Source organism: Aythya ferina (assembly GCF_964211825.1).
Source record: "Aythya ferina genome assembly, chromosome: 4".
In the NCBI taxonomy this organism is placed as follows: Eukaryota; Metazoa; Chordata; class Aves; order Anseriformes; family Anatidae; genus Aythya; species Aythya ferina.
In genome coordinates, this window is record NC_140300.1 from 10,333,803 (window position 1) to 10,356,208 (window position 22,406).

The following is a 22,406-nucleotide window of genomic DNA, read 5'->3' on the forward strand; positions in this document are numbered from 1 at the left end:
GAACTGAGTAGAGATGTAAGGTCTTGTAGTCAAAATCTATCTCATAAATAAATCAGTTGAAAGTATGTGATAAAAATGGCTGTCTTACCCTGATGCCAAACAAACAGGCTGTACAATTAACAGAGATAGGCAATCCCACAGATAAACTATCTATACATAATTTTCTCTATTGAGAAGCTGAAGCTTTTACAAATTTACATAACCTTATTCAAAATGCAAATAAATGCATTCTTTATATAAGTTCAGAAAAATAAATTAATTCCTTCTTATACATATTACTGTGCTTACTATAATATACATATTACTGTCTTGTATGATTATAAAACACATTGAAATCAAGTGAAAGAGTCTTCAAATACAGTGCGGAGTCCTAGAAAAAATAATACACTCATCCTGTGCAAATGGCACAGCTATCAGTACAGGTGTCTGGGAAGGCTATTTAAAGTCTGACTAAATAAATAAGAAATGAAGAAGCCTCACAATGAGTACAGATAACAGCAACAGTACAAATAGTAAAAAGGAATAGGGGACATAGATCTATTTTTCATGACTCTCCAGTAATAGAGAGAATCTAACAAATATTTCAGTGGTAGCCCCAGGTTTGGTTCCAAAGGGTTGAAGCAATGGCACTCTTGGCAACAGTTATGGCTGAAGCAATCTTGTTGCAAAAGCAAAAAACAAACAAACAAAAAAAAAACACAAAAAACAACACCACCAACAAAAAAAACTACAGAAACCAGCCAGCCAAGATATGCCTAACTAACATTATCTGACTTCTGTTGCATGTTCTTACAACCAACAGCAATGATACTGCTTAATAAGAGCATGAAAAAGGTCACAAATATATGACAGAATGTCAGAGAAAAAAATGCATTATGGAGCCAAACTGATAAATTTCTCTGTCACTTTCAGATCAAACATAATACTGACTTCAGCATGGTGATTTAGTTCCTCACCAAGGGAAATAAAAAAAAAAAGGAAAAAAAAAATGTTTTTGATTTGGTCTTGATCCCTAAATTGTTAATGAAATATTCTTTCATATAAAGAATTGGTTTCAAAAAGATGGATTAATTTAATCAAAATTTTGTCTTTCTCTGGACATTGTACTGCTTTATTTATTTATTTATTTATTTATTTATTTATTAAAGAAAAACTCCCTATTTTCTTACATTTAGTTTCTTTCTTTCAAAATTCAGGACAGACTACTTACTATTTACCTCTTATCCCATTTTGCTATTACATGGATTTATTGTAGCTTCTCTCTTTAACTATTTACAGAGATTCCAGCTAACTCATTCTACTTGATCATTACATCCTGAGCAGAGTTATAATGCAAATGTGTCTTTAAAAGTATACAGATGTACAGAATGTTTTGTTAGCAGTTTCTTGTACAGTTGATAAGAATGTGTAATTTTCTTGATTGATGTAAAGCTTAGTTTGAGAGACTAAAAAGCACTTCCAGATGTTTAGTACATAAGGCTGTCCTGTAAACCTTTCTATTTATCTAATACACATTTTCAAAGTTACAAGGCGGAATAAAGAACAAAGTTCTCACTGAAAATCAGGAATCACCTTCTCTATTAAGAAAGAAAACTTTGTTCTTTTCTAGAGGGAGGGATTAATTTGTTGTTTTTTAAGCAGAAAATGGCATTGAAGAGCATTTCTTTAACAGAATGATTACAATTATGATGACTTAAAGATATATAAAGAGGTAGGTTTGTAGGGAGAGGTAGTATTTGCCTTTAATTCAGCTGATACAGGTGGGAGGAAAAAAACAGACATGCTTTCAAGCATACAAGTCTTTCTTGAGGTCTTAAAACATGGCAAAGTTTGGAAGAGCTTTATCTCCAACTGGCAAAAGCTTTATCTCCTAATTCTATGTACATGGAAGCACAGTGTACACTTCTGGCAGGTGATGTTGAATTCAAACCAAATACAACCTAACAGAAGCCTAAAGCGTATCAGTAGCACTATTTCCATTGACTTCAGTGGTTGGGTGGATATCAGTTTGATAACTGCCCCAAAATGTGGATTTGATTTCTTTTGGTCAGCACTGCCAAAGATTATCCAGTGACAGGTTTTGTGATTTCCCAAGACTTAAACCCAGGTGCAGGTGGTGGGTCTTTTTGACCAATACAGACTTCTTGTCAGTCAAACTGAATTAAAGGTCAGTCCAACTAGAGAGCCCAAGTAAAGAAGAACAAGAATTAGAGACAAAAAGCTATAAGAAGTAGTTCTGCTCCCATGGGATCTTCTCAGCCTTCTGTGATGGAAAGTTTGTTGTGGATGAGGGAACCAAAGCTGCACACCATACAGCGGGTAGATGGGTATGGCACAATATCTACCAGATTACTTCAGGAAGAACTGGGCTTGGATCAACTTAAGCCAGGTCCAATCCACTGCCTAAAGGAGCCTCATCCAGTCTCTAACCCTTCCTCCCCACCTTTTTTTTTTTTTCCCATGGGAATATATTATCACCTACGGACTGTGAGCTCCAATGCAGGCCAATAGTTAGGAGTTATTAAGTATTGGAAAGCCAGTTTTGAGAATGAACAAAATACTGTAAGGAGAGATGCATTTGAATCAGCGTAAGGGCAGGAAAGGATAAAGAGTAGAAATGTGCCCACCTATCTTGCCAGGTTTCTAGAAACTTTATCCTTTATGTTTTATATCAAATCACTGATTTTCAAAAACATGACTACATTTGATTTATCCACTGTTTTTCACTCTGCTCCTATCTTTGTCTCTCAGTAGACTAAGCAGATTTTCATGAGGGCAGATTTCTCTTATCTATGCACATTTTTAATTCCTCTCTGTATGGTGATATACTGCTATTTAGGCACAGAGGACCCAAACTGGATCTCATTTACATATATGAAAATCCAAACGTTACTTCACTGGCTCCAGTGGAGTTATACTGAAATGATAAATGTGTGCCTAGGGCTCACTCTGTCAGCACATACTAGTGACTGAATTATTTCAGTTACAGTACAACTCTGGTGTTAAAGAAATCACAACATAAAATGGATATTATTGCTCCCAATTTATTTTTAATTTTCCTATATCTTTTACAATTGACATCTCATTAGAAATGCCAAATAATTGCTCAGACATTCACTTGTCTCATTCCTTTTGTTAAGAAACTTCGGTATTATTTCAGCAAAGATAAATCTCTATTGAAAAGCTCTTTTAATCTGAAGCCCCGAGTTATTAGCTGAAAGTTTATTTCAAGTTCAAGCTCATACAACTCCAAGATATACTTGCTCATAAAACTCAGTAGGATATGTAGCTCGGTCTGCTTTCCTAATTACCCTAAGGGAATTGAATATCATGGGGCTTATATATCCCTTTTCTAACAGTTAGGTTTTGAATTCCAAGTGTTCATGTGATTTTGCAGTTTATATTTATGATATTTTAAGCCCAGATGGAAGCAGTTTGATAAACATTCTCGCTAATGTCATCCTGCCTAATGTCAGTCACATTAGAGGTTAGACTTTAAATTCCTGCACCTTGTCCTCTAAGTTCATAAACACCATTATGAAGCTTTCAAATATGAAGAACTGACCACAAATATTAGGAATTTACTTCAGTGGTTATTCAGCTGTCATGTTAAAAATGTGCAATTTACTTCCCGTTTGAACTTTACTAACTTCAAATTCCATTCATTTATTCTTCCTGAGGCTTGGCAAATGTTTTTAAAGGGCCCTCCTTATCAAATTGCTTGTCTGTTTAGGAGGACTTGAGGGGATATCAGATTTCTATTTCATTTTGTTCTGCGTGTTACACTTTAGTTGTTTAGGTAATTACTGCTTCTGCATTTCAGTTGCATTAGAAAGTTTAGCTTCAACATGATGTCTTTTCTCTTTTAGACGCAGTCACAAGGTGTTTGTTGGTTAGTTTTCAAACAACAAAAAAACTTCAGAGTAAATTGCTTATAAAATAGATTGTTAGATCATAATCTTCAGAGGATTTTTCTTTCGCATCAGAGCCAAGCATATTCAGTTCCAGCCCTTCATAATCCAGTCCACGTAACTAAAATAACAAAGAGAAAGAAAAAAAGGAGTCAGTGCTTGTTGCACCAAAAAGGTAACTGGAATCAGAAAATCCCTTATCATTCCCCAAAGACAAAGGCTGTTCTATTTCAAGTTGAGGACAATTATAACACCGAGTTATACAATGAAGGATAAGTTCTCCTAGGTTTATGTTCCCTTAAAACTCACCTTTTTGCATTATAAAGACTATGATCATGGCAGTAGTAAACAGAATGTTTCCACCAGACTGTGACCTTCCCAACTCCTAGGGACACTGCATTTCTGGGTCCAGATGGGGCACAGAAGGGAGGCATAAGACAGCTGCTCAGACTGGGAATACCCATAGGCACAACATCAAATTCCTCTCCTTAGAAGTCAGCAGGGTGATGATGAAGGATTTTAGGCAACTCCAAAATTAGGTAGTAGCCACGGAATCCACTAAGGCTGTGGTTTTCAGTACCACAAGACCCTGCAAGACCTGTCATACATATCCACCTCGTTTACCACATTTTTACAGAGGAAAATGTGGCCATCTTGTGCAAGCTGGTAACGTTGCCACACAACATAAAAGGCATATATTATTATGGATTAAAAGCAACTACTGAAGTAACTAGCTGTGGATGAATTCATACGCTGTCTCACCTTAAATGAGCACAGCTAATCCTGTGGGTAGGGTTATGCTACTGTTATCAGATTTATACAAGTACAAGCTCTCTGCAGCATGGCACTAAAAAAGGCAAGCACAGAAGCAAAGAGACCAGTGGGACAGCCCTTGCTTTGAAGACTCGTGATCTAAAATCCAGGCACCAAGGAGGGCTCCCAGAAGAGGAACACCACATATATTGCTGTTATCTTTACATTAACGTTATCCTAATCTCATAGTGTTGCAAAGAACCACAAATTATGGAATGCTACAAATTGGAAGGGACCTCTGCAGGTCATCTCATCCAACCTCACTTCTGAAGCACAGCCACCTACAGAGGTTGACCAGGACCATGTCCAAATGGCTTCACAAAGGCAATCTCAAAAGCAGATTTTAGGGGATGAGAGATGTAGGGAGAGTGGATGGAGGAAAAGAGGGTGGGAAGAGAGAATGTATTTTCCAGAGCAAGGCAGAATTTTCTCAGGATCACACAGCACAAATCACAGACAGGTTATGCTGAATTACCTACTTCTACCCTCTTTTGGGCAGGTTCAGCTAGAGAAGGCAGCGTTAAAGTGGCACTGACTTAGTTTTTGTTGTCATTCCTCAAATTTTCTTTCTAAATGAAGGTAATGTAGTCACAGGGCTGCCTGCAGAGGTCTGAGGATATATCGTGCTGGCTACTCGCCACGGGCAGAGGGGGGTGAGGCAAGTTCATGGCTCCACTCCCCACCTTCCCACCTTTGTCGTGAAGAAGCAGAGCGACACATCCACACTCCTCGTGCACTCGGACTACTGAAAACACTCACCTGTCTCTTCCAGAGACGGTCTGAGCAAAACTCTGCGGCCGCTCCGCCACCGTAACAAAGCCCGAAATGAGGGGCTACCACCTCAAACCTCTTTCCCACCCCGTCTAGACTCCTCTACCTCCACAACCACACCCCGACACCCCCTCGCTAGGTGTGTCACCGCACACCCCGAGCACACCGACCGCCGCCTACCCCCGACACCCCCCGCCCCGGGCGCTCCCCTCAGCGCGGCGCCAACGGCAGCGGGCGGGCGGAGGCCGCCCCCTCGCGGCCGCAGCACCCCCCGCAGGCGGCGCTCCGCCGCCAGCCCGGCCTCGCCGCCGCCCCTCACGGCACCGCCAACTTTTTTCTCGGCGGGGGGCTCGGCAGCGCGGCGGGGCCGGGCGCTCGGGGCGGTTTTATCGCGTTTTATTCCCCCCCCCCTCCCTCCCCTCTTCGCCGGGGTGGTGTCGCGGGCGAGGCGGCTTCACCTGTCGGGACTGAGCATGCGCGATTGGGAGCGCGATGCAAGACTAGGACGGAGCCGCCGGGCAGCCGCGACTTCGCCGGGCTTGATGCCGCCGCCGCCGCCGCTCCGGACGCCGCTCCCCGTCAGGATCCAGCGCCCGCCCGCGGCTCTCCTCGGCCGGGCGGCGCCTTCCGCGGAGCCGGGGGCTGCGCGGAGCCGGGCATGAGCGGGCGGGCGGCGGCGGGGCCGAGCCGTGCCCCGCTGTCCCCTCAGCGGGGACCGGGCGGGGGCAGCGCGGCCGCGCTCCGCTCCTCGGCGGGGCGGCGCCGCCCGGCTCTGCCCTGAAGGGTCCGGGGGAGGTGCAGCCGGGGGGAGCCGCGCGGCTGGGGGGCGATGAGGAGGGCGGCGGGGCGGCGGCGGCGGGGCGGCGGGGCGGGGCGGGGGCTCGGCGGGGCTCTGTAGGACGCCGGCGCCCCGCACACCCACCATGGATCTGCTGCCGGTGGGGAACACGAGCCTGGGCTCCCCCAACGAGAGCCTGGCGCCGGCCCCCTCGTCGCCCCTCCTGAAGCCTCCGTCCCCCTACTCGCCCGCCGCCGTGGCCAGCCTGGCGGCGGTGGTGGGCTTCCTCATCGTCTTCACCATCGTGGGCAACGTGCTGGTGGTGATAGCCGTGCTCACCAGCCGGGCGCTGAGAGCCCCCCAGAACCTCTTCCTGGTGTCCCTGGCCAGCGCGGACATCCTGGTGGCTACTCTGGTCATGCCTTTCTCCTTGGCCAACGAGCTTATGAATTACTGGTACTTCGGCAAGGCTTGGTGTAACATTTACCTGGCGCTGGACGTGCTGTTCTGCACCTCCTCCATCGTCCACCTGTGCGCCATCAGTCTCGACAGGTATTGGTCGGTCACGCAGGCGGTGGAGTACAACCTCAAACGGACCCCCCGGCGGATCAAGGCCATCATCCTCACTGTCTGGCTCATTTCAGCTGTCATCTCCTTCCCACCTTTGATCTCCATGTACCGGGACCCCGAAGGAGATGTCTTTCCCCAGTGCAAGCTCAATGATGAGACATGGTACATCCTTTCTTCTTGCATTGGCTCTTTCTTTGCCCCCTGCCTCATCATGGTGTTGGTCTATATCCGCATCTACCGCGTGGCCAAGCTAAGGACCAGGACCCTCTCTGAGAAGCGTACAATGCCAGAGGGGTCCTCCCAGACTGAGAATGGCTTGAGCCGTGCTGCTGGGGGCTGCACATCCCTGAGGATGCAGCTGGGAGAGAATGGACATTATTCAGTGCACCACTGGCGTAAAGCCTCTGAGCTGGAGGACATTGAGCTGGAGGAGAGCAGCACCTCAGAGAGCAGGCGGAGGCGGAGCCGGGAGGAGCATCCCCGCAAAAGCAGCAAGAGCCAGTCCTTCTCCTACTCATATTCCTCCAAGCACTCTAGTAGCCGTCTGTCCCGCTCTAGCAACCGCTCCATGGAATTCTTCTCATACCGCCGTCGCCGGAAGCGTAGCAGCATCTGCCGTAAGAAGGTCACCCAGGCCCGGGAGAAACGTTTCACTTTTGTGCTGGCCGTGGTCATGGGGGTCTTTGTAGTTTGCTGGTTCCCTTTCTTCTTCAGCTACAGCCTCTATGGTATTTGCCGGGAGGCATGTGAGGTCCCTGAGACTCTCTTCAAGTTCTTCTTCTGGATTGGGTATTGCAATAGCTCCCTCAACCCAGTCATCTACACCATCTTCAACCAGGACTTCCGCAGGTCCTTTAAACACATTCTCTTTAAGAAGAAGAAGAAGAACTTCCGGCATTGAGCTGGAGGAATGGATTTGCCTTGAGCATAAGTGGAGTTAAAAGAGAAAGAAAAGGCTCTGTGCTGAAAAAGAAGGGAGGGAAGAGGACATGGGGATGGGGCAGATTGAGTAGGACGAGGGTTCGTCCCCTTGGTGGTGCAGAGTGGTGGTGTGGGGTATGGGGATGGTGTTGGAGAGGCTGAGTGCATTCACGGTGGTGCGGAACGGCGACATGGTGCTGGAGCAGCTGTGCTGGGGTGCAGATAGGTAAGCAGAGCGGGGAGGGATTGTCTTTGAGCCGTAACAGAAGGCACAGGGAATCCACAGAGGAAAATGGGTTAAGACACTGAGTTTGGCAGGCATTGAGCTTATAGGGGCTCTGGATTTATATGGGAAAACAAGCAGAGGCATCAAGAGGAAAAGATTAAGTGGTGGAATAGCAGATCAGAGTATTTATAAACAGAGCAGCTGAGGCCTGTGGTGGACTTGTCCCACTAAGAAATTGGCTTTTGCTGCTTATTTGGGGAAAAGTGCTAGGTACCAGGCACTGGCAGTCTTTTCAGTTATGAAAGGATTTAAATGTTTGCCAAAAAACCCTAAAGAACAATCCAAACTCTTTTCTAAATAAACCTTTGTACTGTTAAAACCTTCTGAATGATGATTTTACACAGGGCTTAAGTCAAGCATGGGGTTTTCTTTTTTTTTTGTTGTTTTCTTCTTTTTTTTTTTTTTTTTTTTTTTTTTTTTTTTTTTTTTCCTGAGGGGTCTTTTCATATAGAGTTGGGGATGGGAAATGTTTTTCCTATCTTCCTTTAATTTTTGATGTGTCACTGGGACAAACCTGGGAGTCTTGTATATTTTCATGAAATAAGAAAAAGAGCACATGCATCCCATGACCTTATTTCCCCCTGTTGGATTGCCAGGCAGTAAATTTGTACTCCATCAGTCTCAGATCAGTGGACTAAGCACCTTACTATCCTGCAGCAGGTAGCTTGTTTAAGACAAGGATTCTTTCCTAAACCAACTTACATTAAAACAAAATCATTTTGGTGAACTGAACTAACATTTTCTGAGGTAAAAGAAAAATGACAAATTTCCAGTTAGCTCAACTTGCATGTTCTCTGGGGAGCTTTCTGCCCTCAAAAGCCTGATCTCAGGGGCTGGATGGGTGCTGCTCTCATTCTCAGACAGGCAGTCAGAGGCACTCTGCTATGCAGATTTTCAGAGGAAGAGCAATCACCACACCACTTTAAAGGTCTTTAAATCCTTCATATTTATGGTCTTATAGCAACTAAATCGTTTATACACACACACACAGATATATATATATAAATGAGGAGCATACATTGCAGATCGTCAATGATTTGTGTGAACACATCTCAAAATGAAGGTGCAGCTGTTCCAAACCTTTAAAATTAATTCTGCCTTTTCTCCCTTTTCCTGTTTGCATTTTTTGGGGGATGAGGGGTGGAAAAATGTTTGAATAGTTATTATTAAAGCAAGCTGCATTTCCCAGGGATTTATTAAATGTCATAAACTGTAATGAAGAGAATGAGAGACAGGGGCTGGTGTCTGTATATTCCTCACTGAATGCATACTGAGTGTGTAAGACTCAGCTGAACATTTACATCCCTTCTCCAGCTGTGTTGCTGCAAGGTGTGTATTCTGTTTGCAGGGGTAAATACTGCTCCATTTTGTTATGTGTATCACTCCTTCCATAGGCAGTACAATTTGGCATCTGCCTCAAAAGAACCTTTCCATGGTAAACAGCTCTTTGAAAAATAGAACAAAATCTAATCTAATACAGCAGGCTGCTTGAAACAGCTACATCAAATTTATACCTGGGAATCATTATATACACCCTTCTTTAATCCCTCTCTTCTGTCTGAAAAGTGTCTGTAGCCTCTTTTCTCTTGAAATCTCTATGGCAGAAGTGGAAATGATAGAGCAATCACTTTGCTTGTTTCATCAGTTTTTCATTCATTTCACTTAAACCTGGAAAAGCAAGTTGTCGGTGGTTACTATTCTGGTGTTAATTGAATAAACAGTTTAACTTCAGGGCCAACTCAAGTGGGAGTTCTGCCTAAGTAAGGATGAATGCACCAAATGCATCTGAAGTTAGCTTGGTTTCACTAAAGAAACAACAGACACTTTCAGAGTCTTAAACCCATAACTTATTGGATACTTGGAAATAAGGCTTGGAGCTGTAAAAGGAATTGAGCTTTGCTTAGACATATGCACTTAAAGAAGGCATATTAAAACTTATTTTCAGCAGTGTCCCTTTGTAAATTGCAAATGTTTTGGTACAAGCATGTAGCTGAAACAGACAAATATGAGAAAAAGTAGTGACTGACCGAGAGGAGGAAACTATAAGCCATTTTCTCTTTTGTAAAATGGAGAATTCTTTTTAATCTGACATCAAGAAGAGCTGAGACAAGCTCAGATTGTTTGTAAGTAATGACGTAGCTAAAAAGTTCAGGTTTGTCTAATCTGAATAAACTATATAATTGCCAGAGCAACCAAAGCAACATATGGTACATAGCTACTACCTCTGAGCTACTCGACGGCTTCATTAGAGATACCCATTCCTACCGAGATAAGGGTCTGTTTTTGTCACTTAAAGCTCATTCAGAGTGATTTCCCGGTCTGCAGACACACAACAGTTTCACTGTTGCACTGCTTTTGAAATACGATTTGTTGCCTGTAAGAACAATCCTTCCCCTTTGTTTTTCCTCAGAAAAATCAAGGAGTCTATGGAAATGAAATTTAATCAACAGATTTAAGAGGAGGTGAAGTGTGTAAGGAATGGCTGATGTGCCTTAAAAGTAATTTCTTTGCTATAAAATTATTCTGTAATTATAATAAACATAAAGGAAATAATGCTTCTATTTTTCTTTTGCCTTTCAAAATGCCTAAAAAGGGATTGATGCAGATACTGAACATCTATGTACAGCAGCGTACTTAAAAACAGGGCATTTTCTGTGGTTTTAATTTGTTTCTCGTCACAGTTACTCATATGATTCAATGCCTCCAGAGGATCTTATTTCTTCTGAGCTAGTTAAAAAGTAGTATTCATCAATAAAGATGTGCAGTATACACCCCTTTTAAGTGCATTTCCCTCCAAATTAGTGAATACAGAGGATTTCTATAAATATTGTTTTTAATGTAACTACTGAATATGCTTCAAGGAAGTAAAATGGGGCTGATTTATTTTTTTAATTAGTGTTCTATTATTACTTGTAATAGCTGAAGACTGGAATTTGTTTGTAACATGTCATGTGTTGTTAACATTTCATAAAAAGTTATCAGCTCTGCAATTCACACTGTGGTTGTGCTTCCACTGTAAGTTGGCTAATAGCATTTCCAGGAAAAGTACAGTCAATGAAGGATTTACTAAGAAAAGAAGAGAAGATATTTTATGTTCTGAATGTGTCCAATTGTATCTCTGATCATATCTGATAAGCCGGTTGAAACACTCAGTCTTTTTTCTCTACTATTGTGGAAGAACGAAATGTTACTATAAAGCCATATTGATTTTAACAAGCACCTGATCTTTAACTGTTCATTTGCGTATTTCTCCAAGAAGAATATTTTCTGTCAGTCTCAAGTGAGAAGCTAATGTTTCATTTTCAAAACCAATTTTCTGAACAGTACCACTATTGGTTGGTTATTGAAATATCGAACAATACAACTTAGCTTGGGTAAGATCTCAATGCTGCTGTCTTTCAACTCTCTTCTGTGGGAGTTTTGGATGAGTAAGACCTGCAGAATCAGCAAGGCTTGGGGCAGATGGAAGATTCCTTATATATAGGAGATATGACAGGATCACAGCTTTAAATTATTGTTTAAAATAAGAATCAGGCCCTTGTTGTTCTGTGTGATCTCTCTTCAGAAGAGTCATGTTGCTCCAAGAACATTGACAGTTTCTGGGAGGTAAAACTGAGATGAAAGACTGCAATGCTAACAGCTTTACACACACTGAGCTTTATCACCCTTTGTGAGTAATCCCAGAAACTTCAGTAGAGTTTACTTGTGAATGAGGGAACTACTCAGTGTGGGCAACGATGTTAGGAGCTTCCTTCCTTAGACGTTGCTCTTTTTTTCAAGTAAATGTGCCTGAGGAATATAAGTAAACATATGTTTGTAAATGTACAGCTGATGGAAAGCAGTCCTCTCTGCTTCACATACTGTTCAAATCCATTGATGGCGTGGGTCGGGATTTCTCATTACAACAGAGCAACAAACCATACTGTATGTTCAGGATGAGTTGTATGGAGAGTATTTTTCTGATTGCATCTGTTTTTCAGAGAAGAAAACTGATGGTCTGTGGAAGTTGGTATTAGTTAGACCAGCATCTATTAAGTAGAAGGATTTTTTAGGGCATATCAGTAAAATCATGCACTCCAGAATACTCTAGCTTTAATGTATAACTACAGACAAGGAAGGATTGCCTACAATTTGTGCAAAGTGAAGGCAGATGCTATCTGCGAGTTTGTTTTCACAATCACTCATTGTGATCTTGTTGAGCAGAAGGCAGCTAGAGGCTCTAGACTTTGGAGTGCAACGTGTTAGAGTAATTAAATACCCAGAGCACCAGAGGAATTAGTATTTGCTTACCCTCTTTGTACCTTAGGCAAACACACTGGAGGCTTTTTCTTCGCACATTAGCCAGTGCTCATTTACCTTCCAGATCTGTGGGTCAACTAGGCCATATAAAAGATGCTGTAGGAGGAGGAGATTGTTCACTTTAGTGTTCAAAACCTAGCTTAAGTTTGTCCTCTGTCCTTGAAACTAAGTCAAAATACAACTTGGCATGTGGACCCCAAGGGCCATGTATCATAATAATGCTGTACTGAATTCAGTCTACTTTTCACAGAAAGTATTGTTTTTTACTATATACCTCTGCTTTGGGACACAAACGAAGAGTCTGTCATTTAAGGCATGTGAGAAAGGGGTAATTAGCAGTTTGAAGAGTGCATTGTGAAATTTCTCCAGGTCACGTTCTGGCTTTAATTTTGTAGCTTGCCAATCACTTTGAACTCCAAGGAAAGACTTAAGGAGGTACATGACATGGAAGTAGCAGAAATACTGCTTCTCAAGGAAGCAGAAAGTGTTCAGGTCTCTCAGAGAATTTACCAGATCCTCCCATAGGGTGATAACTCTGTTACTGTTTTTAATAGGAAAGGCTGGGGTATCTTGGGCTCACAGTGACCGTCATGCTTGGTCTGAATTTAAGTGAAACCTGTAGTTGGTGCACTGCCTTTTTTTAAGTTACGTCCTTAAGAATATTACCGGAGACAATATAAGTAGTTTCTCTGTCATGTCCTTCACCACAGTATCCCAAATGTTTAAACGATTTTTAATTCAACTGCACAACAGTTAATAATGTAAAGAAAGATTTCCAGTATATTACAGAAAAAAGAAAAAAAAAAAAAAAGAAAGAAAAAGAAAGAAATAGAAAAGAAAAGAAAAAAAAAAAGTGTAGTTATGGAAGATACTAGGAACTGAAACCTGGTCTCCTAGTCCTAGGTTGCTTTTTTTCCCCCCTGATCCTTTTTATTTTTTTTTCTTTCCTGGAAAACAAATTCAAGCAAAACTGCAGTTTGTTTTTAACTGACTGCATTAATGGTACTGTTTTTACTAGTAAAAAAGAGCTGTTCTGTCAATAAATGGCATTCTACTATAAAGCAATTTACTATGCTTCTCTGAAAAATCTAATGAAAAGTAAAGCAGCACTTAATTCAATTTGTCTATATGTACCTCTTCTAACAAAAATGTTTTATGAAAGGTCCTGAATGTAAAGTACACAAATCAAATGTAGCTGCCTGTTTCATCAAAATCAATTAGTTTTAAGTGTTTCAGCATTTTTGAGAACAGCAGTCATTCATTTTCTGTGATACTTTTTCTTGATAGCTCTCTGCTGACAGAGAAAGCTGTACACTATTGGCAACAGGTAAAAATGAGGATTTATATTTCCCTCCATTACCTCTGTTACATTATTTCTAATAAATTAAAAAGCAGGCCACAAAAAGTAATTTTTCTGGTGTGATGTCTAGCAAATGGCATGGGCCATAAAAACCTGCCTGGTTCTGGAATGCATGGCACACTCATACAGAGGCAAACCTGAGGTTGTAGGGACATGCTTCCTTTTTTTTTTTTTTTTTTTTTTTTTTTGTTCTTGGTGCCATTGACCCAAAATCTAAGATGATTTCTAAGGGGGAACAGTTTCAGCACAGCATCCCTTTCAACTCAGTCCACTGGAGAAAGAAATTAATACTGAGGTCTCCCACTTCCTTACCAAGTGCTTTCACCAACAGACTATTTATAAAGGTGATGCAGCTGAAATGCTTTTCCTTTAGGCACATAAATGTTTTATTTAATCCAGCTCTTTGTTTCTCAGTAGACTAACACTCTCGTTCCACAAGGACATTCTCTGTCTGGAAAGCAAATACATGTCAAACATTGGGAAGAATATGAGACATCCTGAAAAGAAACCCATCACTCCAGCTAAATTATGAAAGAAAAGGCAAAAGCTGAATTAAGGAAAAGGCTTAATCTTGTCTGTGTTGGGGATGTCCTGTCTGAGAGCTTCTCAGGTGAGCCTCTCACTGGATTTTGGTGCAAGCAGGGTGTGGAGCTGTTCAGCTGGAGCTCTTGAAGGAACAGAGAGGCACAATTTCAGGTGTCCAGCAAAGGTTAGAATAGTAAAATGTGAGCCTCTTGAGTCACTTCACACATAGCAGGAGAGAAGTCTCACTTTATCTTTCTGTTCCCTGTTTGCAGCCTTTAAAGCAGTCCCTGTGTGCAATCTGAGTGCAATACACAGCAGACTCTTGCTGAGCCTTTGCTTTGTATGCCTCAGTGTCTGATCTACAAAGGGTAGTTAGTGCTTGCCCTCCTCCCAGGTCTTCTGGGAGGATTCCCCAGCAGACTACCTGCGAGGTGCTTCCATGCTGTGTTACACTGTATGGAAGTACATCAAGTGGAAGCATGCAAGGGGTGATGTTAAAAGTCCTTGACTGCAAGCCATACTGTATTATTCTTGGAGAGTTTTATCCCTGATAAATGTGTGCGTGCAAAGTTCTGACATGTCCATAAATGTGCATTCCCTAAGATAGGTATTGATATTTCAATATTAATATTATTTTAATGTTAGCTGCAATCTCTTTCAGTGATTAAAGGGAGACTTTAAGTCAGTCCATCAGACTGCTAGTTTTGAGTTGCCACATGGTATGTCAGTGGTGCATGATGTGCTGTTTTAAAAACACAGTTAACAACAGATTAAAGATTAAAGATTCTTGAATGGCTTTTTTTTTTTTTTTTTTTTTTTTCTTTTCAGAAAAATACCAGGCTGATGAAATCAGATCTTTCCTTAAAGAATGTATCTGTTTTGCCCCATATAAAATGGGAACCAGGAATCTTGAATCAGCTCCTGCTGGTCTGACTGCTAGGTGGCTTGTCTGGCCAGCTCCTGGGCAGGCTGCTGGGGAAGGAGCCAGAAAGCCGAGACTTCCAGGCTCCTGGAGGCTGGGCACTCAGCGCTGAGCTCCATTATCACTGTATCTAAATACTTCATAACCTTTGTTATGCTCAGTCTGTCAATGCCTTTATGCATAATAGAGGGACTACCATGCCCTTTTTGCTGATGAGAAACCAAAAGATTAATGGCATCGAGGTAGGTAAATCTCAACAAGCTTCTACTTTATGTGGACCTTTCATTGTGAATCCACTATTGACTCAGATCCCTGCAAAACTCCAACGTTTATGAAGTTCTGCCTGTGCTTTAGAGATCTGCTTCTGGCTCTGTGAATGTTGCATGCCCACAGAACTTGCACATGAATCTTGCTAGGATACACAAACCAAGTATTTCTCTCTTTGCTTGCCTCCATCTGGGGGCAGACCATTCCATTTGGCTTTCACAGAATAAGAAAAAAAACTAATTTGTGAGGAGACACTAGCATCACTCTTTTCTAAGGACTTTTTTTTTTTTTTTTTTTTTTTTGAAGTCATAAATGTTGGATTCATACTCACACTTTGAGATGCCTATTTTTCCTGTGTATTGAACAGGTACCCTCAGGGCATAACTCCAACCTATGATTTATACTGAAAAGGGGTGGACCTTTTCTGTATTCCAGAAGTACTACTGAAAAAAAGAAAAGAAAAGAAAAGAAAAGAAAAGAAAAGAAAAAGAAAAGAAAAGAAAAGAAAAGAAAAGAAAAGAAAAGAAAAGAAAAGAAAAGAAAAGAAAAGAAAAGAAAAGAAAAGAAAAGAAAAGAAAAGAAAAGAAAAGAAAAGGAAAGGAAAGGAAAGGAAAGGAAAGGAAAGGAAAGGAAAGGAAAGGAAAGGAAAGGAAAAGGAAAGGAAAGGAAAGGAAAGGAAAGGAAAGAAAGGAAAGGAAAGGAAAGGAAAGGAAAGGAAAGGAAAGGAAAGGAAAGGAAAGGAAAGGAAAGGAAAGGAAAGGAAAGGAAAGGAAAGGAAAGGAAAGGAAAGGAAAGGAAAGGAAAGGAAAGGAAAGGAAAGGAAAGGAAAGGAAAGGAAAGGAAAGGAAAGGAAAGGAAAGGAAAGGAAAGGAAAGGAAAGGAAAGGAAAGAAAAGAAAAGAAAAGAAAAGAAAAGAAAAGAAAAGAAAAGAAAAGAAAAGAAAAGAAAAGAAAAGAAAAGAAAAGAAAAGAAAAGAAAAGAAAAGAAAAGAAAAGAAAAGAAAAAAGAAAAGAAGAAAAAAAATCTGACCCACAATGGCAAAAAGCTAGGCACTGAAATAACCAAACTCATTTATGGGTCAAGGCTCAAACCGAGGCAGTGAATCAGAGAGAGAGACAGGCATCTTACATCTCTCTCATTTGTTTTGGGATCTGCCAGGTGTGTTGGGATATAATATGGATCACTGAATCATTCTTTTCTCATATTTTGAAAGTCAATTCCCTTGACATTACTGAACCTATGTCTTCAGAAAGCCAAAAATTACTTACAGCCCAATGAAATATAAATATTATAGAGTCAAGAAATAACATACATTACTATAACATTAGGCAGGATGGACCCCCTAACAGGCAACATACCTTTTGGGAACTAATATTTTGGGCTACTGAGAAACTCTGCATATATTTTTCAGGTAAAATGATCACCAAAGTGGGAAATCATGAGACCTTGAATGCCAGTTGAACATTTTGTACTGAGAAGGCTTCCTGACAGTATTTACCACCCTCAGAAAAGCCAGTCAATTTCCATCAAACTCAGTGGGAGACTTTTTGTAACTAAGGGAAGGGGTTTTCCCTACATATGGTATTAAAGTAGCAAAGTAGGTAGAAGCAATTTTAAAAAGTAGTCATGCATGGTAAATGCTGAAGGAGGAGAAACCTGTCTGTTCCTGAAGAAAGAGTTCAGCTGCTGTTCATTCTTACATAATTCTGCCATCTCCAGCTTGGGATAGCTGATAGTCACATAGGTCAAGGCTGCCGTTGGGTTACCATGTTTTCAAAAATTGTCACAACTTTTGTGTGTATTAACTAGATTTTTGTTGTGGTAACAGTTACTATTATTGATGGAAACAACTTTTTTTTTTTTTTTTTTTCTTTTTCTTCTTCCTCTCCCTTTTTTTCAGAGGAGAAACAGACAAAAAGACAGGACAAGAATAACTGTTCCCTTTCTATTTTGGCAATGTGAAAATAAACATTAGGAATAAAAATAGTAAACATAGTCATTAGGACTTGTGAACGTACATTAACTATTTCATTCTGTGATTAATCGAGCACAAATCAATTAACTCAATGCACTTGCTTATCCCTTATTATATATGTCACAATAAAAAATCTCAGTTGCCCAGAAAGGCTGTGCTGCCTGTGTCCATAGAGGCTTTCAAGACCTGACTGGATAATGCCCTGCATAACCTGGCTTGGGTTCATATCAGGAGATATGAACCCAATGATAAATATGAACTCAATGATAAATTAGAGACACCCTGAGTTCCCTTGCAAACTGAACTAGGATTGTAGGAAAGCTAGGATTGTAAGAAATACGTGCTCCCACTAATAAACAAAAGGAAAGTACTTATAACTGGATAGCATCAAAATAATAGCCTATATATAGAAAGACACACATGCGTTGCTATAAGTGGGCAAACTTTGCTCATCTTTTCCTTAGGCTGTTTGGACCTTTAGGACTCTAAAACTTTGTATCTGCCATGTGCAAATGAACACTTTGTGCAAATCTAACACTTTTTTTTTTTTTTTTTTTTTTTTTTTTGTGGGTCCAGGGCAAAACCTTTTCTTATTTATTTAGAATTAATTTAATAACTATTGACACCTATAGCATGTTTCCTTTTCCACCTCTGCATCAATCCTTAACAGAGTAGAAGCGCATACACATATAAAACTATTTTACAGGTATTTTCATTAGAACTCAAGACCAAAAAAAAAATTTTTTTCCTAAATACAAGACACTATGTTTATGTCCAGAAAGTCAAATATGTCTTTGTGATCTACTTTGTCTGAATTGATGTAGAATATAAATCATAAAGCACCACGTCATGATTTATATAATTTCTGTCATGAGTAGGAAAAATAACAAGGAGATAACCATGTTTCCATACTCAACTGAAGACATAAATGCTGACTAATGGGAATCTCTGATCATGGCATTTGTTGCTTCATTTCTCATTCATTTCTTCATGGAAAGTAACTGACCATACTGCAGACATAAGTGGCATTTCAGAGGATCACGTGCTAGCTGCTGAAGTCATGGATACGTTTTCACATCCAGAATTGTAAATCCTTTTATTCTTTTCAAAATATAAGTCATGTTTCCCTGCAGTTACAATGCAGATGCTCTTGTAGGTTATGGCAGCATAGTTGTATATTACATATAAGTTATGAGACTGATACTAAATATATTGCAAAGCTAAAAAAGGTTCTTAATAAATATTTATAATCCTTGATTTAGTTTACAGGAATGCAACATAAAGTATCCATCTGCTCTGTGTCCAATCCAGAAAGAAATAGGATAATAGGATTCCCAGGGTCAGATCTACAGCAGGAGGAGAGGAGAGCCTTGCTGCAGTCCTAGCTGATGGACTCCCCTTCAGCTGAAGCCCACCAGAGTGAGGAAATGGGAAATCAACAAAAACATGATCCATGAACGACATCTGTTCCTCACTAGACCCTTTTATGGGATCAACAGGGTAGAGGTCCCATTGCTACTGTTGTTCAATGGTACTGTTCTTTTTAGTTATCAAACCCAAACACTTCTTTCTGCCCACCTCTACTATTATTTATATAGTTTCAGGGGTGCTTGGAAATAGTCATGGCCCCGCCTAGGTTCAGAAACTTCAGAAAACTATTGAAGGTCCTCCTCTGTCCTCAGAAACACTTTAAAAAGCCAACAGTTTTATTTAGGTTTTGATACTACTCAGATAGAATAATAATGCCAGTTTTAGACCCAAAACTTAAAATTCTGTTTTATAAAAAGTTACCAGCAGAGGCACTATTCAGGCCTGAACAAGGACTCATGTTTAGTTTCATTCCTGGTCTCCAGCCTAGTATGCTATGCACTTTGAAACTGTCATATAATCTGTATTGTTATAGGATATGAACAATTTTACTTAGCTCATAAATAACTCTGAAAGTTATGGACAAAAAATGTGCTATAGAAGCCCTAGACCATTACTATTAGAAATACCTGTAATAAAAAACTTGAGAGTAGTCACTGAGGTATTATTTGTTAAGGAATTCGCTGGTCCTCTGCTTCTCTTTTAAATGCTTGAAAATTAAATGTTGTAATATGCATAGTCAGTGTCTACTTTTATATCTAACTTTCATAGCTTCCCCAAACTTGTACACTGAAGTAACTGTAAGAACTTTGAGTTTGTTGTTCTTTTACATATCTACAGAAGGTATTACAAAACTGATTATTTAATGTAGCTAATGGACAAAAACAAACAAACAAAAACAAACAAACAAACAACAAAAAAAAGATTTTTAAAGGAAACCTTGCCTTACATTTTCCTGCTTAGCTTAAGTTAATATTATTCATAAATACTCAGCACAAATCCTCTTGCTGGCTGGGGTACAGCACTGGGATGAAGGCATTAATCTCGTGGGGAGCTGTGATTCTGGGATCAATGTATACATTGAGACTTTGATGTTTCTAAGGCAGCTCTTGCTCTGGAGTTTCTTATGTGCAAGCTCGGTGCCTGGAAGCATGATTCCTGCTCAGGATACAAATAATGACAAATTGTCTGAATGTGGAAAAAACTCTGGAATGATAAATGTCAACGTTTTGTCTACATATATCCAGAAAGCTGCACTCATGAGGTTTCTAAATCAGTGTGCTCTGTTTGTGTTCTTTGAAGTTATTTTTATAACTATTTCCCAAGCAGTTGCACATCCTACAATGAGAACTACATATGCCCCAAGATTAAAATATCAGAAATAAGCCATTTTTAAACTGTGAAAGCTCTAAACAAATGTTGAGCACTTTCTTTATATGCTAGCTAAAAATTCAACTCAAATAATAAAATAAATAATTGGATTTTGGAGAAATACTACATATTATATATATTTAGCATTTTAAAAATGTAAGTTGATCCCTTAGGTTGACTTAATGTATAACTAAATTTACCATATGTTTTTAAAGCTTTTGTCTTAAAGTTCAATTTTTGTTCCTTTTTTAAGGAGCAATGACACGCACACATACACAGGTAAATAGTTCCATGAATAGCCTCAGGGTTTCTTGGCAAGAATGTAATTGTCTATGCACTGGCTGTAACTGAATTGCCTTCCTTAATAATGAGATATTGGTTTTATAGGCCCCTGACTGCTCCCCCTTAATACCCATTAGTTATTTTTTTACCTTTTTAATGTCCTTTTCTCTTTTTCTTCCTCCATCTTTCTTATGTTTCTTCCCTTTTCCACATCCCCGCTGCAAAAGTGCAGTGAATACAAGAAAATAAAGCAACAAAATGACTGTAAGCTGCCATTTACAGACTCCTATTTTCAAATAGAAGGTCCTGCAGTGCAATTGCTTTAAATGATGGTAGAGCTCAGAAAATCAAGCAAGCTCTCTCCTATCTTTCACAACGACACCTCCCTGAGGTAAAAAAGATTCTGCTGTCTTGTAATCTTTTAGGTCCAGAGACCTATAATATTGAAAAATAGTGATTTTGTTGTTGTTGTTGTATTTTTTATTTTTATTTTTTTTTAAGTATAGTTGGGAATAATTTTCAGTAACATTTTAGAAAGAGCAGAGGGGGTACCTATTCTGCAGTGTCCAACAGGTGGCTACTAGTCCATGGACCTCATCTTCTGAATGGTGTCTAGGAGAAACCAACCCATTAAATAAACATCATTTCATCAGTAGCGAAGCGAATTGCTCTATTGCAGATGATTTGGGTTTTCCTCTAGTGTTTTAGAGAAGTTTTAGTTCTGTGCTGGAAACCAGTATGTGACATTTCAACTCCCAGAACAAATGACAAAATTAGTGTCTAGGTCTACTGGGCTATTAGAATCTATGTGTTATGGTGTTGCTGGAATTATGACTGCAGTATATGTTGTCCAGTAGAAACAAATATATCAAATAAAATATCAAAATAAAATCAAATAGGTAAATACTGAAGAATTCATATCTCCAGCCTTCTTTTACCACAGAGTAGCCTCACAGTATCGATTAGTAAATCCTGTGAACTGTGGAGGAGAAAGTATCATTCATTCATGAAATGGAAATAAACTGACACTGAGCAATTATCTTGAAAGGGCCAACTACTCATAATTCCTCTAGAAATAATCCATCATTATATTTGAACTTGGATTCTGGGGCTCAGAGGGAGAAAAGGGAAGGAGTTCTTCTCCGTATGGTAACACAGAGTTTATTTTAACACGCTCACTAATGTCTTCAGCTGCCTTAACAGCTGATGCCTCCTCTGCATGAGAGCAGAACACCAAAGCTGATAGAGGGTTTTGCTAGAAGGGAATGCACAGACTTTCATGATAGGTAGTAGCAGATTTCAAAGATACAGAAAGCTGTTGCAAAGGACAGGAACAGGACTGGGTGGGTTGCATTGAGATATTGCCCAGCTGAATAAAAAACACAGCTGAGACAAATTAGCTAATGATGCTGTCTGGCATGACCAGGCAAGACATCCCCTGAGATAAGAGACAGGCTTCTACTGCAACACCTGGATCTTGAGCAGACTTGAGAGTTGGGGATGGTGTTATTAGTCTGGTCAGTGGAAGGAAAGAAACCAGCTACTCCTGAAGTTGTCAAGGATGAGGTTCTTTGCATTGCGTATGGGTTCTTTTTCTATATTTCCCTGAGCTATGAAACCTTTACTCTCCTAGGACTGACTTGGTTATGTATATCTGTGTGCTAGCAAATGGGTAAGACTTTCCTCTAAGCCACCCCACAGGCTATATTAAGTATTCAAAGACATTTGAATAATTAAAAAAAGCCCAAGCACCTAATTAGCGAATATGAACCCCTTTTTATACCAGTAGCTACCTAGCAGAACTAGAGCTAGCTTTCAATGTAATTTTGCCTTTCTTTCAATTTTTTTTTGGTGTTATAACATTTTCAGATTTTTCAAATGGGTAACACTGAGGTTGGGACAAACTCTTCCAAGTTATATGATTTAAAGCCCTTTTTTTCCCCTCAATTTTTATTCCTTTATACCTGTGTTCATTCTTCTGTATTTT

General features: G+C 40.1%; 2 protein-coding genes across 2 annotated transcripts; one reads left to right on the forward strand and one right to left on the reverse strand.

The window, feature by feature from the left end:
* Positions 1-1,154: 1,154 nt before the first annotated feature.
* LOC311436758 (uncharacterized protein) lies at positions 1,155-6,420 on the reverse strand (the record flags this gene model as incomplete). The annotated part of the gene is made up of 2 exons (XM_084519219.1): positions 1,155-4,032; positions 5,954-6,420. The coding sequence occupies 2 exons, from the start codon at positions 6,418-6,420 to the stop codon at positions 3,999-4,001; spliced, it is 501 nt and encodes a 166-aa protein (XP_084375345.1). The 3' UTR covers positions 1,155-3,998.
* On the forward strand, positions 6,305-11,263 carry ADRA2C (adrenoceptor alpha 2C). Its single transcript, XM_084517822.1, has one exon. The coding sequence runs from the start codon at positions 6,419-6,421 to the stop codon at positions 7,742-7,744; it is 1,326 nt and encodes a 441-aa protein (XP_084373948.1). The 5' UTR covers positions 6,305-6,418; the 3' UTR covers positions 7,745-11,263.
* The last annotated feature ends 11,143 nt before the right edge of the window (positions 11,264-22,406 follow it).